This window comes from Bos grunniens, chromosome 21 (genome assembly GCF_055505025.1).
Source record: "Bos grunniens cultivar Pamir isolate PY7600 chromosome 21, Bosgru_T2T1.0, whole genome shotgun sequence".
NCBI lineage: Eukaryota > Metazoa > Chordata > Mammalia > Artiodactyla > Bovidae > Bos > Bos grunniens.
The window spans coordinates 2,350,430-2,366,430 of NC_141185.1; the positions used below are offsets into that span (position 1 = coordinate 2,350,430).

A 16,001-nucleotide genomic window follows, 5' to 3' on the forward strand; every position below is an offset into this window, starting at 1 on the left:
CCCTCTCGTCACGGCCACCGAAGGGGGAAGATGCCTCACGTCATCAGATACTGTTTTACTGAGCAGTTAAAAGTCTGACAAAATGTTTATTCCAAAACTGTGTATTAAGCACCTACAATACTTTAAGGACTATAAAGGAGGCAGGCCTCAGCTCCTTACGGCCATGAGACAGCCCAGCAGGACTGGGATGGCTGCAGAACCTGACAGGCCCCAGGTGGTGCTGCAGCTGCTGCGTGCCTGCCGGCACTGTGAGAGCCACTGGACCGCTGAACAATTCAAGAAAGCAGCTAAGGGCTCCAGGAAGGCTCTCTGGAGTTACTGCATCCAGGCTGTGCCTGAAGCAAGTGCAGACTCTGCGTGAGGGCAACCTGGAAACACGAGGCAGGTGGGCCATCGCGCTGTGACGACCTCGGTATTACCAAGTTTTAAACTGGAAATCCCTATGTTTAACACATCCTACAGCTAACCTGCTTAGAAACAAAAGTGCATCTCTTACCATCCACAGAACCGAACTCCCTTTCGTGTGCGCGAGTGAGGATCTCTTTGTACAGGGTCTCTGCCTGCTTGAACTTTCCTTGCTTCAGGTAGCAGGAAGCCTTAAAATAAAACAAAGCACTTACTACTCTTCACACGTCAGGGAAGCACATTCTCATCTGCAGGTTCAACTATGAAACAGTGCTGAGGCTTCAGGAAGCAAGGAATCTGACTATCTACAGGGCTGACCTGTCAACATACCAGGTTATTTTTTGTTTTGGCCACATTGGGGTCATCAGGTCCCAGTTTTGTCTGGTAGATCTCGAGGGCTCTCTGATAATAATATTCCACTTCTTCATACTTGCCCTGGTTCTGGCATAGTAGGGCCAAGTTATTTAACTGCTTGGCAACATCTGGGTGATCCTTTCCCAAAACCTAGGAATAAAAAATAGCATTAGAAACGCTTGTTATTTTTTTCACAGGGTACCATCCAACCCACTCCCTACCCTACCACGAGAAGGCTCTTCCTAAACATCAAGAGGACTGTGCCTTGCTTCCAGGCCTGTGATACTTAAACATCCACACATGCAGCACAAAAATAACTTAACCAGCATTAGTTGAGTCTTCTTCTTGGGGGAGGGAGGAAACTGTGCTGATTTCCTTCCCAAGCTTTGGAGTCTTGAATCCTTACAATAATCCTACATGGTAGGTAAGATTATGGACATTCTGAAGATGAAGAAACTGCATTTTATAAAGGCTATCTATATCTGACTGCCAAGTTCTAAACATGCCCAAACTCATACCCAGCCCTTTCTGACTCTAACGGCATTACACTCATTCCTGTGAAGAACAGCCTCAAAGGGAACTTCCAGCTCCTCAGCTAACATCCTACACATCCTCTCTTTAAAACCAGATTCTGTGATCACAAACCAGGTCCCTCACACTTCAAACTTCACTGCAAGGCTCTTCAAACTCAAACATGCTGTCCCAGACATCCAATACTCTTCTCCCAGCCCCACCCAGCTCCCCACTCCCACCAACAACTCACCATGCAGGTCTCAGGTTCCCTCAGAAGGGACCTGCTTATATCCAATTTAAGGGACCCGTGAGTCCGTCCCCACCCAGTTAACTCACAAGTACATCACTTGGGTTTTTTTCTTTCTTTGCTAGTATCACTACTCAAAACCGCCTTATTTATCAATTTAGTTCTTTATCACCTGACTCTCCCCTATTAAAATGCAAGCCTCAGAGTGCTTTGTCTCCGTGTCTAGGTGTAATGTTATCTCAGCACCTAGAAAGGTGCTCGGAAAAAGCAAAGGCACCCCACTCCAGTACTCTTACCTGGAAAATCCCATGGACGGAGGAGCCTGGTAGGCTGCAGTCCATGGGGTCGGCTAAGAGTCGGACACGACTGAGCGACTTCCCTTTCACTTTTACTTTCATGCATTGGAGAAGGAAATGGCAACCCACTCCAGTGTTCTTGCCTGGAGAATCCCAGGGACGGGGGAGCCTGGTGGGCTTCCGTCTATGGGGTCGCACAGAGTCGGACACGACTGAAGCGACTTAGCAGCAGCAGCAGCAGAAAGGTGCTGGCACACAGGTGGATGAATAAACAGTGAACCTCCTCCTCCGGACCTGAACAGGCCTTCGGCCTCTCCCTCCCTCTGCACTGCCCTCTTCTCCCTGGCTGGGAAGCCCTAAGACTCGGCTCCAGACCAACTGACGGCGGGAGGCCACGTCAGCACAGCCCCAGCCCTGGACCTGAAGGAGCTGCTGCTCTACACTCTCCCTGAGCTCTCGGCCAGAAGCCAACGTCTGCCTGGTGGACCGTGCTCCCAGGGAAGGGACTGTGGCTAATTCGAAATCATCAACTCTAACCAAGTGAGGGTTCCCAAGTCCTCAATAAATGTTTGCCAGATGAGTGAGTGAATGAGAGCAAATAAACACGAAAAAACCTACAGACCATCATCTAGACTTCACAATCCACAACAGGATACATGTGTGGTTCTCCCTGATTTTAACCCCAGCCCACTCAAAACCTGAGTGGATAAATAAAAAATAAAATAAAAACTTTATTTCTTTATAACCATCACACAAATGACAGCATAGACGAAACTTTACCTGTATAACCTGATAATGAGCTTCTTTTCATTTTCCCTTTCCCAAGTACTTGCCATTATGACTCAAAATTAAATGATTAATCTCTCAATATCAATGATAAATAACATTCGATAATATGATAACATTTGATAACAATGACACACACAAATTAAAACGTCATGACGTGGACCTGCCCAGTGTCTGCAACATTTGAATACACAGTTATATGGAGTACTGTGGAAATGAACAAGACCCATTTTAAAAACACCTAATCACTATGCACTGTACTAACCGACACTAAACGTCCACGACAGTGACTCAGTCTATGCTCTGAATCATTTTCTAGTTCTCAAAAGAAAAGCTATCGCAGTAAGTTTTATAAGCATATTTGGCGACCATTTAATTTTCATGTTTTTCTTCTTGACAGGCACATGCCCCACTGCAAATGAAATGCCCCATGCCTGGCACTCACAGGCCTCAGAAATTCCTTCTTCAGCCGAGTCACTTCCAGGCCACTCTAGGCCTCAGGCTGGGAGAGCCTAGAACTCAAGGCTCCACCCTCTGCACCCCGACTGCCCCAGACCCCCAGGCAGGCCCGCCGGCCGCGCCTCAGTCTGCAGCCTGGACTGAAGGGCGCATTTTAGGTGCTTGGCCAGTGAGGATGTATCGCCACGGTCCTATCTCAAAACGTAGAGTGAATTATTTAAAAGCATAAAGTGCGGCGTTTCGGGAACAAGGACCATCTTGGGCGCACCTTCTCTCTGATCTCCAGAGCTCTCTTACACAGCGGCTCGGCTTCTTTGTACTTCCCTCTTTTGCCGTAAAGCACTGCGAGGTTGTTCAGAGTTGCTGCCACCTACCAACAGAGGGAACCAGGAAGAACGGTAAACGCCACGGCAGAGGGGACGTCAAACGTCACACACACACGACCCCCAGTGCGTGGCGGAAGTGCTCTCCAGCCGATGAAGGACCGTGTGACTCCACTCAGAGGTGAGAGAGCAACATCACTGTCCACAGTGGGCCAAAAGTAACACCAGACCATTAACAAATCAGCATCAACATGATCTTGATTATTTTTTTTTTGAATTTCACTTGGAAGCCACAAAACCAACCAAAATAGATCTATATGCAAATGTGACCAGATTTTAATAAAAAGGCAATACAAAATCTTTAGGAAAAAATTTACAGAAGGACATGCAATTTGATCCAGGATCAAAAACACCATACGTGATCCATTTGAGGGGGGTGATCAACAACATGAGTGCACGCTGAGATCCGCTCAGTGTGAGCCCCCACCCTAGGGCGCATCACTGCTTCCGAGCGAGCAAGTCCTACCTGCGCCGTCCAGTCAGAGGGCAGCTCTTAAATCTTCCCTGTTGAGTTTAACAGTGAAATGAGTTGGGTAAAAAAAAACGTATTAGGGACAGTAAAACTTGAAAAAGGATGAAGAACCAGTATACAAACCGCAGGATGATCTTTGCCCAGAGTTTTCTCGCGGATGGCCAAGGCATCGTTCAGTAGGTTAGCTGCGTCTTTATATTTATTTTGGTCTCTAAATTAAAAAACACACAATCATATGTTTACACACAGCTCACTACACCTTTTAAAATGTAATTCTGGAACTAAGGAAATAAAAGTTAAGTTTTAATTACTAAAAAAAATTAAAAGTTAGCTATTAAAACTATTAAAAACATCCCTAACAGTAGGAGAGAAAAGACTTCCTCAACAAACACGTTGGCAAGGAGAGCTGGGAGTCGGGCCTGCTAAGCTAGACCGCTGGGACAATACCGCCCCACGTGCGGAGGGGTCTGCACGTGCCCGCTGCCCCGCACAGGCAAGTGTGGCCGTGCAGACAGGGCAGGCGCAGAGCGGACCCAGCTGCCGGCCGCACGGCCTGGCGCGTCACGTGGCCGCCTCAACCAGCCCACTGCAAAGGAAGGACGTAACTCACAGAGCCGCTCTAAGAGGCTAATGATTTGCCAAAGCAGCAGCTCAGGGTGGGGCGGAGGGGCCTGCTGACAGTGGGGAGACGGAAGCAGCTGGGGCCCAGCCCAGCCCCCTGCGTTTAAGTGCTACCGACTGACCGAAGGGCTGCAAAGCAGTCACGCACTGTGTGACACTGTGTGACACGGAGCGCGCACACCACTCCAGCGCTCGAGGACAGCCACCCAGCAAGGCTCCGCCCGCACCGCCCGGAGAGAGGGCTGAGGCTGCTGGTCCTCAAAGGGCACTGACTCCCTGGAGTAAAGGTTTTCTATTGTATTAAACTTACATTATCATCTTATACTATGTTATATTATTAACATCTTATATTAAACTGACTCAAACGTTCTGTGAAAGTCAGCAGGTATGACACAGACCCAGTTAAATACAGCCACAGCCAGCCCCCAGCGCCGAGAGTGCGATGGCTCAGACCAAGCAGGCACACTGAGCGCTGCTCTAAGACAGACCCGTCACAAAACGCCAGGGACTGTCACTCAGCCTTGAGGGCGTCACGCCAAGAGCAAGCGCGGCAAACCACAGCCGGAACCAGTCACAAACCCGGCCCTTCCCCAGACCCGCTGAGTCAGAAATTCAGGGGGCGGGGCTCAGCACGCATTCCACAAGCCCATCCAAACATTCAAACTCAAATGAAAACCAATGTACACCTTGCCAGCATTAAAATAAATCCCAATACAGAAGTGGGCGGGATCACAGAAGGCCCAAACAACTAAAAATGCAGAATCACAGAACACAGATTAACACACAAAGCTGTATGTCTCCGTAATAAAGAGCAGGCGATAACCAGCCCCGCCCCAGGCTGGCGAGGGTTGGGGACTGTGAGCTGGCACCACCTTCCTCAGCAGCTGGGCAATCTGTATCAAGAAGCGTGTAAGGTGAAGACTCTTACCACTCAGGAATTGACACTGAAAAAAATTCAAAATCTTTTGCCCAAAACATGTTCATCAGTATAATATTAATACCCGTCCCCCAAAGAGCTTAAAATTAAACGTCCCTTAATAGAAGAAAGCTAAAATACTGAGTCATGGCTCAGCTCTGGGACTCAGCACTGAATACAGTGTGAACACAGACACAGCTGCTGGTTTCAAACATCCTGCTGACATGAGTGAACCCTCACGCTACAGGACCAAGGAGAAAGAGGAGAGGCCATCAAATTCCTAGAGTGTCTACGTGACCACGCCTTCTACGTACCACGGTCCCAGTCACGTTCTACATGCGGTTTTCACCTAACTCACGCACAATAAAAATATCTAGGATTAGCTGGAAACACTCCCTCGCTCTCGATGGTTCACTCCCCTTCACAGACCCTCCGGCTCCTGTCTGCACCCCACTCAGTGCCCAGCTCCAACCCCAGCAGATCCTGTGGCCCGGCCCCCACCCCGCTCTGTCCTCCCCTCTCCCACAACTCTCTTCTGAGACCCAGCCGCTGGGCACAGGCACGTTCAAGCACTCCCCTGCAGCCCCATGGCCTACTCCCACCACACTCCCGCTGCTCTGCCCCGTGGGACGCAGGAGTAAGTCCCCAGCACACCCTGCAAGGCCCCGGAAAGCACTCGCACCCCTCCACTAGGCCTCCGTAATCCTCCCAACTAGAAGGCAGCTCCCCATCAGCACTTCTGTGTTGTTTTACTTTATTATTTATTGGCCATGCTGCAAGGCTTGCAAGATCTTGGTTCCCCGACCAGGGACTGAACTTGGGCCCTGGCAGTGGAAGCACCGAGAACTAAACCCTGGGCTGCCGTGGAACCCCGACGCCTGCACTATTCTATTGATGACAGTCTCCTTGCTTCTATAATTACATGAACGTAACCAGCCTATTCTCTAAACAAGGTTCTAAGCTCCTTTAGAAACACTTAGGTGATGCTATCTATTTCACACTGCCAGGTAACATCACCTTTCATAACCCTTGCAACCCTTCTGAGGCTCAGAAAAGCTAAGGGCTCCGGACAACGCCTTCAGTCTAGTGGCCACTTAGCAGAGATACAAACTGAATTCTCCTGACTTCCAATTCAGTATCCTGCTTTCTCCTTGAGAACAGGTGTTACGTATTCATCTGTACAGTCTCACAGGAACCAGCCTGAAGTTTTACATACACTTGGGTCTCAAAAATGTCTGCTGACCTGTAAACAATCAAACTAACGAAGAAACAAGGTGCCGCTCCCTGAAATCCACCACGCTGGAGCAGCCACCGCAAACCAGTCCTGCCCTGGGAGTAACTGCCCCCTCCACAGGGGCAGCTCACCGACCTGCTCCGTTTCAGCTCAGCTCAGCGAAGGGCTCTGGTGGACCACTGCCCGGGGCCACAGGCGAACAACTGAACTCCACTCAGTGAGTTCACCAAGGGCTTCCGAGTTAGGAAACACGCTCAAGGACGTAACTCAAGGCAGAAACGAGACAACCTGGTCCTTAACGTCAAGGAATCAGGATTCCAGGAGAAGAGATGACAAAATTCAAATGAGGATGCCAAGAACAGAGCAGGAGCTATGAGAGAGGTGGGGCCGAGGGTTACGGGGCCAACAGGGGACGGGCGTGCGGAGCCCTGGAGTCAGGAAGGAGGGCTGACGGGGATCGGAGAGGTGGGGGGACAGGGCACACAGAGCCCTGGAGTCAGGAAGGAGGGCTGACGGGGATCGGAGAGGTGGGGGGACAGGGCACACAGAGCCCTGGAGTCAGGAAGGCTGACGGGGATAAGAGAGGTCGGGGGACAGGGCGCACAGAGCCCTGGAGCCAGGAAGGAGGGCTGACGGGGATCGGAGAGGGTGGGGGACAGGCAGGAGTCGTCGGGGGCTATTCTGGGCCAAGGGAGCCTGGTACACCAAGTACTGTGGGGAAAAATAACCAGCAGTCTAGAGTGGCCTGAGGGAAGAAGACTGGCCCAGGCGTCCCAGGCAGCATCCGCTCTACAGGGTGACGTTCCTGCCAGGGAGCAGCTCTGTGTTCTGAACTGAACCCCTGACTGTTTTGAAGACAAATGGATGGTAAGGCTGGAGAAGCAGCTCAGAGCAGGTTATAGAAACACATTCTCGGGGCAAGTTCATTGGAAATGCTGTCTGGGTGGAGTGAAGAGGAAAAAACGAGACTACTAGCCTGTACACCAGGGCCAGGATGTTGAGCATGGTGGCCACGTCAGGGTGGTCGTGGCCCGAGGTCTTCTCCAGGTCCTCCAGGGCCTGCTTGCAGAGGGGCACGGCCACCTCGTAGCGGCCCTGCGAGGCGTACTGGATCACCAGGTTGTGCAGGGTGCGCAGCCGCGCGGGGATCTCGTAGCCGCCCTGCTGCGCGGCTGCCGCTGCGCTGCTGTGCTGCTGCTGGACTGCGGAGAGAGGCCAGTTTAGATGCGGGGAGGCCGCACGGGACACCAACCAGAGCCTCCTTCGCAGCCTGTCGGGCGGGGGTGCTGCACACCCCCACTGCAAAGCGAGGCTGCCGCGGCCCCAGGAGGACCCCCCTCCTCCACACACTGAGAACCCAGACCCCGGGGGAAATGGCGGCCCACTCCCCTTTACTAGGGGCCGGCTGAACACGCGACCTGTGAGGCAGTCTGTGTGCATGTTCGCGCTCTTGCGAGGCAGGCTGCAAGCACCCACTAATAACAGCAATTACCCCCAAGAGGAGAGGCCACCTCCCGCCCACCGGCCCCCACTCCCAACTCACTTCCTTGACCGGGGTCGTCATCATCATTTGGGAAGAGGTCATCCAAAGGTTCCTTGGTGGAATCAGCGTCTTTGTCCTCCTATGAAACCAACCCTGGACAGTTAGTTTCACCAATATTATAAAAGCTGCACTGGATATCTTTGACATAAATTTCATTTTAATTAAAAATAAAAAAGACAGTTCTCTTTCCAGATCAAATCAAGGATTAGCCACAATTTGCTTTATCTATCGGTTTAGGAAAGAGCAATGGGAAGTCTGCTGGCCTGAACTCAAAGTACCTGTGTAGGCTGGAGCCACAAACAGACCACGAAGGCACCTCTGTGCCTGAGTCGCCAACCGGGCCCCAGGAAGTGCAAAGAGCAGGGAGCGCTTTCTTATCTTACTTGGAAGCAAGTGATTAAAATGGCCAATCTCTGAAGACTGCGGAACTGGTGGGATGGACAACCCCTCCACACCCAGCACCACACAGGACCCCTAAGGGCGGTGTGACAGCCTGTGACTGGGTCCCACCCAGCACCACACAGGACCCCTAAGGGCAGTGTGACAGCCTGTGACTGAGTCGCCCAGAGAGGAGCCCTCAGGTAGAGACAGTGATCAGACGATGGGATGAACGGACAGCAGTTCAACCAGGTAAGAACTCGGCATCACCCTGGCACAGGAGGACACCAGGCTCCTCTGGAGGGGACACCCTGAGGGGTACACACCACGTTTCCAACATTCCTGAGCGGGATCCTGGGACGAGTGGGAAACGCCACCAAGGACTCTGCAGAGATCATGAGCAAAGTGGACTCTGGGCTGCAGAGGAGACGAGGCGTGGCACCCTGCTCAGCCTCCCAGGTGTGGCCCTGGCCCCAAAAGGAGAGCCCTCAGGCCAGGGAGATGCACCAGCAGCGCGAGGAGGAGCAGGGATGGGAAGAGAAGGTACCACGGGCGTGCCCTGAAAGGGGAGGCGGGGCTGGCTCACCGCATCTCTTCTCCAAGCCAGACACGTTTCCAAATTAGAAAGTATTAGAAAGTTTTAAATGTCTCTGAATCTGAGACAGCAGCTTTCCGCTGCTCAGTGTCACCTCATTTTCCAGGTGAATCAACTATTCTTATTTGCACAGCAGCCTCCAGGAGTGTCTTTAAAATCAAAACATCAGCTGCTCCTGACTTAGAGATGCAAGAGAGAAGTACAGCAAGTCTAATGCAACAGGGCGCTCTGGACTAACCATGGCCCAAATCATGGGGAAGCCGCAACCCCATGTGACGGCATGTAGAGACGGGGTTCTGGGAGGGAACCGGTTAGAAACACCACGAGGCTGAGGCCCTGGTGCTGGGCCCTGAAACACCAGGCGAGCTCCCCTGCCCCGTGCGTCCATCGCACGGTGTGAGGGCACAGTCAGAGGGCAGCTGTCTGAAAGCGGGGAAGAGTCTTACCCAGCAACCAGCCCTGGGGCACCCTCATCTTGGACTCCCCGCTTCCAGACCTATGACCAAACTCGTGGTCTGTGGTTTAAGCCACCTAGCCCAAGGTATTTTGCACGCAGCCCAAGCTAAGACACAGAGTAAGTGCAGGTCTGCTCGTGCAACGCACAAACTATTCTAACAGATGGGACGCGGCTTCAGACTGGAGACACAAACGCACAACTCTCAACGGTATACAGATCACGTAGTGATCACGCCTAGAACTACACAGACGTTAAACAAATCTTATCTCCAAACACGGTGTGAAATCCTGGACTGGACCCTAGAGAGGAAAAGGGACGTAATGAAGCACTGGGGAACTCAAACAAAGGCTGTAGTTCTGTCCACAGTGATCGGCAACGGCATGCTCTCACTTCGGGCACACGCACTGCTACGCACTGAACGTCTGTCCCTGCCCCCCAATTGATATGCTGAAGCCCTAAAGCTCAATGTGATGATATCTGGGGGTAACACGGATCAGAGGCAGGCCTGAGGGTGGGGGCCCCGTGATGACATCGGTGCCGTGACAGCAACAGGAGGAGACAAGCAACCAGGAGGCAGTGTGACGACACACCAGGAGGAAGGCCCTTGCCAAGGCTCCAACAAAGCTGTCACCCTGCTCAGTCTCGGAGTTCCAGCTTCCAGAAGCAGGAGAAACAAGTATCTGCTGTCTGAGCCGTGCAGCCTGTCGCTCTCTGGAGACAGACATGGCCTGAGTCAGCTCAGACACGTGCTGCGGAGATACCAGGCGCAGCATGAGGAGACTCAGAGTGGAGATGCTCAGGCGCGTCCGACTCTGTGGCCCGTGGACCGCAGCCCACCAGGCTCCTCCGTGCGTGGGTTTCTCCAGGCAAGAACACTGGAGTGGTGCCATCTCCTCTCCAGGGGACCTTCCCGACCCAGGGAAAGTGAGTGAAGGGTATATGGGGATTCTCTTCACAGGACCATTGCAACTTTTCTGTGAATCTAAAATCATTCCAAAATAAAAAAGGTTACTCTTCTAAAAAGTTAACTGAATCAGAAACAATAGTAACAGAGACTGGGATGAAAATCCAGAGAGCACCAAGAGAAGGAGAAAAAGACCAAGACCCTGGGGAACCCTCACACTCCAGGAACCCCAAGACAGGCCAAGGCAGTCGCATGAGCGAGCGAGCAGAAGGACCAAGCGGTGTCCTGGGCGTGGGGGCGTCTCAAAGACAAAGCCAAGATCCCCCACAAACCACAGAGGCATCCCAAGCCCGGACAGTGGGGGCTGGACGGGCACTGGGGGCGTGTCAAAGACAAAGCCAAGATCCCCCACAAACCACAGAGGCATCCCGAGCCCGGACGACAGGGGGCTGGACAGGCACTGTTGATGGCGCGTCCAGTGGCGGGCTGGGCGGGGAGCCAACAGCAAGCGCCAGGGGCGCCCAGCAGATCTCAGGCCGGGACAGCCCTCACCGAAGGCAATGGCTCCTCTCTGCATTTATTTTGTATTTACCAAGCACTTTTACATTTTCTGACGATTGTTCAAAATAAACACGTATGAGAAAAGTACTCCAAAGAGAACGTGTACGACTCTCCCAGGGACTCAGCCCCAGGACCCTTAGCCCCGGGTCGTGTCACACGCAGGCTCTGGAGGGGAAAGAACCGCGGCGGCGGGAGGGCGCCACCGCCAACCCTGTGCTCCTGCGGGACCACTCACCGAAGGGGAGATGTCGTCATCGTACTTTTTCAGCTGATTCATGAATTCCAGATGCTTCTTCTCTTCCTCCAGCTGAGCCACAGACTGCTCGCTCTTCTGCAGCTTCTGCTGAGTGTTGGCCAGCTCATCCCGCAGCCACTGGTTCTCCTGGCACAGACGCCGCACCTGCGCACGCAGCTTCTGCTTCTCCGACTCCACGGCGTTCAGGTGGTTTGACAGCGCCATCATGACCTGGACCGACAGAGACGCTGATGGCACTGCAGCGCTCAGCCTAACAAACGCTACCTCCCGCCTCCGCAAGCGCCCTGGGGCTGCAGCTCCAGCTCACCCTCGCAGACGCGTGCTCCGGAGAACGTACAAGCAGTCTGCTGTTTACTATTTCCACCCTCAGTCACCAGCCACATGCAGGGCATGATCAAGAATGTTACACGCTCATCTCTCTCTGCCTCTGCCTCTCTGCTCACCCCACTCCCCAGCCTGCTGAAGATACAGCAAGGAGGCATCCCTCGGCAAACCAAGAGGGCTCCCACCAGAAGCCAACCATGCTGATACCCTGACCTCGAACTTGCAGCCTCCAGAACTGTGGAAAACAAATGCCCACTGCTGAAGCCCTGACCTGACGGCATTCTGTTCTAGCAGCCAGATCTGACTGAGACAACAGCTAAATTAAACGCCTCTTCCTTCTCTCTTGAAAAAAAAAAAAAGAATATTGACATGCTCAGAACATGTATAAAAAAATTACAGTTTTTTTCTATCTGAAAGCACCTCTAACGGACTAGCAGTGGACAGGCGGCTACTGTTCTACTGAAGCCGTGTTTTCATTTTCTATCTAGGTGGTGCCAAGAGAATTTCTCAGAGACTCTCTGCCGTGAGCAAACGCCACGCACACACACACACACATGTGCAGAGTGGGCTGGTTACGGGGCAAGTCGCCCTCGCCACTGCAGGGGAAGGCAGGGAGGCTCTGTGGCCAACAATGAGAGCCGTGACGCCCTGATGCACTTGCAGGCGGAGGTGCCCACTGGGCTCTGCCGGGGGTGCACTGATGGGCCTCAGGGAAGGGCCTGCCTGGGGCAGAGACAAGCTCCTGGGAGGACACGGGCTGCGGAGGAAGGCTGGCTTCGGTCAGTCTGTCCTCTGCAGTCCGTGCACCTACCCTGCCTTCTTATTACCCTCCCAGGTCTAAAACCTCAAAGTCTAGGATAGGGGGCTCTTTCCTCCTCTTCCTTTTAACTCCAGTATCTGCCAGCCTGACAAAGGAGGTTCACACTCACAGTGAGCTGCTGGCCAACACTCTTTCATCCTTCTTCCTTAGGCATAAGAACCTGGAACTTTAAGGGGAAAGGCTCCATCCTCCAGCGTCCCTCACAACTAGATGTGCCCGTGGAATCAATGAAATGTAAGCAGAGTGCCAGGCACAGTTCAAGGAAGCAGAGGGAGGCACGACCTTCCTGCACCCTTCACAGTCACAAGACTGGGTCATGGGGCTGCAGCTGGACTGTCTTGTTCCACGAGACAGGCGGGCCGGGGTGCAGGGCAGCAGGGGCAGGGACCCAACAACCATGCAGCTCTAGAGCCTGGGCTAGGACGGGGTCTGGTCTGTACAGACACAACCGAGCAGTTGCTGGCGTGGGGCATGGCTTTCTGGGGAGAGGCGGGGCACCTGAGGCAGTCGCGGGCTGGAAGTGAGTGCAGCCCGTCTGCATGTCCCCCCGTGTCGCTGAGGGGCATCTCCGCCCGCTCCTGGAAAGGGAAGCAGGGCCATCTGGGACAGCCCACACGGTTATGTGGTCTACATCCGACTCTGACATTTGAGCCGCTGCTTTTGCTTCTTGTGCACCGAATCAAACCCTAACTGACACAAAGGGTTACCTCTGTTTTCACATTATTTTTTAAAACTGAGGCATGATCATGTATGGATGTGAGAGTTAGACAGTGAAGAAGGCTGAGCGCCGAAGAATCGATGCTTTTGAACTATGGTGTTGGAGAAGACTCTTGAGAGTCCCTTGGACTGCAAGGAGATCCAGCCAGTCCATACTGAAGGAGATCAGCCCTGGGTGTTCTTTGGAAGGAATGATGCTAAAGCTGAAACTCCACTACTTTGGCCATCTCATGCGAAGAGCTGACTCATTGGAAAAGACTCTGATGCTGGGAGAGATTGGGGGCAAGAGGAGAAGGGGACGACAGAGGATGAGATGGCTGGATGGCATCACTGACTCGATGGACGTTGAGTTTGGGTGAACTGCGGGAGTTGGTGATGGACAGGAAGGCCTGGCGTGCTGCGATTCATGGGGTCGCAAAGAGTCGGACATGACTGAGCGACTGATCTGATCTGATCGGATCGGATGCCCAAATCAATCATCATTTTCATAGCATACATAACCCACATATAAGCTGATTTCGATTATTCTGTAAGTATCTACCCTCTAGTTTAAACCTCGATTTCAAACAAAGTCTCCATTTTCCCAGACTGGCAAGTTCATGGTCACGTCATGAGGCCATACCTGAGCCTCACTCAGGCCAAGCTCCAACATCTCCAGTGACTTTCGGATCATGTTTGATTTCTCCTCCACCAGATTACTTTCGTCATCTTTCTTCAAACACTTTAGTGTCTCCAGTAAACTCTGCAAAATGGAATTATGCTCATTCTTCAGAGCTTCCAGCCCCTGGATTACTTGCTTTGTCTTGGAAATAATTTCATCCTGCGTGAGCTTCTCCAACTTGTCTTCCTTCATGTACACCATTGTGGACATGTTGTCATACATTCTAGAACACAAAAAGAAGAGAGTCAGACATCGCATTACAGGCTTAATTTATGTTACACCTCTAGTAAAGTACACACATGAAGACTTTTAAATCAGCATTTTTACAGGTGAATAATAAGTAAGTACATTATGACTTGTTGCCTTGAAATACTACACTACACTGTTTGTTTCTCCTTCGCAGACCAAATTAATTACTTTTCTGGCTTCTGTCTGAATTTTTTTACAGGAATGAGAGTAACGACAAGCATCAAAAGCAGCAGAACATCCGCATGGCATTTCCAAGACACACGGCCTCAGTGAGCAAACTTCCCTCTGAGTGTTTACCAGCTGTTTTCTCCTCAATGAAATGCAGAAGGGTCAGTAAATTCCATCACATATTTGCCAGATAAAACCTTGAGAAAGAGTCACAGCTAGAAAAAGAGAAACCAGCAAAGGAATGCAGAGCAATCAGAGCGGCAAGAGGACTGCGCCTGACTGCAGCCTGGTGGCACGGGGCATGACCAGTGCTGGGAAGACTCCGGGCGGACGTCTCTGGTGGTCTAGTGGAGAAGCATCTGCCTGCCAACGTGGGGGACACGGCGTCCGCAGGCTGCAGAACTGAGCCCGTGAGCCACGACTGAGCGCTCGCTCTAGAGCTGGGAGCTGCAGCAGGAACAGCTCCCACACTGCGACCAGAGAAAACCCACTGGCTGCCGGGAGCCGGCGAGAGACATTCCACTCGTGACAAAGGTCATTAGGAAGGAGGCTCGGCATATGCAAAGGCAGGATTGAGCCTCAGGAGTCCCCCTGGATATTCTCGAGCATCTACCCCCAAAAAAACCAGAGTCTGCCTACTTTATTGCTTTGTGCTCTCACCTCTGACTTTACTGGGGGCTGTCCCCTACCACCATCTCGCTCTCTCTGACAAAGAGTTAACTTACAGTTCCAATTAATAAAGTTCCTGGGCAATTAGGAGTGTTTAAATCCAAACCCCTCAGATAGCTCTCTAACTTGCCTGACAACTTTACCCGGACTCCTACAGCTATGCATACGATTGTTTACAGTCTCCCAGCCTCGAGAGGCACGGGAAGCTTAAGATGTTCAAATAGCTTAGAGCCTCTCAGAGAGTTAGAAACTGTCAGAATAAAACTAGTAAAAGATTTCATTGATGAACCAATGCTTTCTGCCAAGTTTTCACATCCCCTGTATTGTATCCTTGAATGTGTATTAATTAATATAGTTGGTATGTAGAAAAAATAAGTAGTGGCCTTGGTGTTAGTAACTTTAGACCCTTAAGGTAATAAATTCTTTCCTTTGTTGTAAACCCATTACACATCCGCCCTATAGGAATGCAATTTTATCTTCGGAAGATGGCGCCAAACCTTAAAATAATTACTCTTAGAGAAAATAAGTCTTTGTTGATAAGTCGTTGTCAAGAGTCATAAAATGTTAATAAGCCTTCTGGCCAGAAAATGATGTAAATCACCTAAACCATTTGTATACGATAAATTTGCAGGAAAGAAACCCTGGTTTTTGATAAGGATCAAAGACTGCTGACTTTGCATCCCCTATTATCCTCTATGTGTAACTTAGGGTATATAAGCCCCTGTTGAAAATAAAGCTACGGGCCTTGCTCACCAACGCTTGGTCTCCCCATGTCATTCTTCCCCTCAATTTCCAGCTGAGTGTCCATCTGGAGCGCAGATATCCTCTGCGACCATTTATTTGCCTGGGCTTCTAAGACCCACTCGAGGTGTCTAAGGTGGGGCACCTTCCGCTATTCGAGAGGGCGCCTGCGGCCTCTGTGGTCAGAGCTAACCTGGTGTCACGGGTTATATTGATTTTCCGCGTAAACCAAGCTACTCAGCTTCTTTTCTCCACTGAATTTTCCTACTGAG

At 51.6% G+C, this 16,001-nt stretch overlaps 1 protein-coding gene across 50 annotated transcripts in view; it reads right to left on the reverse strand.

Annotated features, from left to right (window-relative positions):
* Positions 1-16,001, reverse strand: part of KLC1 (kinesin light chain 1) — a 66,889-nt gene that overhangs the window by 30,444 nt on the left and 20,444 nt on the right. For 36 of the 50 annotated variants that reach the window (XR_015149357.1, XR_015149354.1, XR_015149349.1 and 33 more), the window contains 8 exons: positions 13,864-14,125; positions 11,360-11,590; positions 8,230-8,308; positions 7,663-7,888; positions 4,039-4,126; positions 3,329-3,430; positions 736-909; positions 497-596 (listed from right to left, as the gene is read on the reverse strand). Coding sequence is in view for 24 of the 50 variants with exons in the window: in XM_086362746.1 (XP_086218872.1) it covers positions 497-596; positions 736-909; positions 3,329-3,430; positions 4,039-4,126; positions 7,663-7,888; positions 8,230-8,308; positions 11,360-11,590; positions 13,864-14,124 (1,261 nt within the window). In the remaining 26 variants the exon portion in view is untranslated. Of the gene's footprint in view, positions 1-496; positions 597-735; positions 910-3,328; positions 3,431-3,909; positions 3,948-4,038; positions 4,127-7,662; positions 7,889-8,229; positions 8,309-11,359; positions 11,591-13,863; positions 14,126-16,001 lie in introns of all 50 variants that reach the window. The other 14 variants (XR_015149360.1, XR_015149361.1, XR_015149359.1 and 11 more) reach the window with 1 other exon arrangement.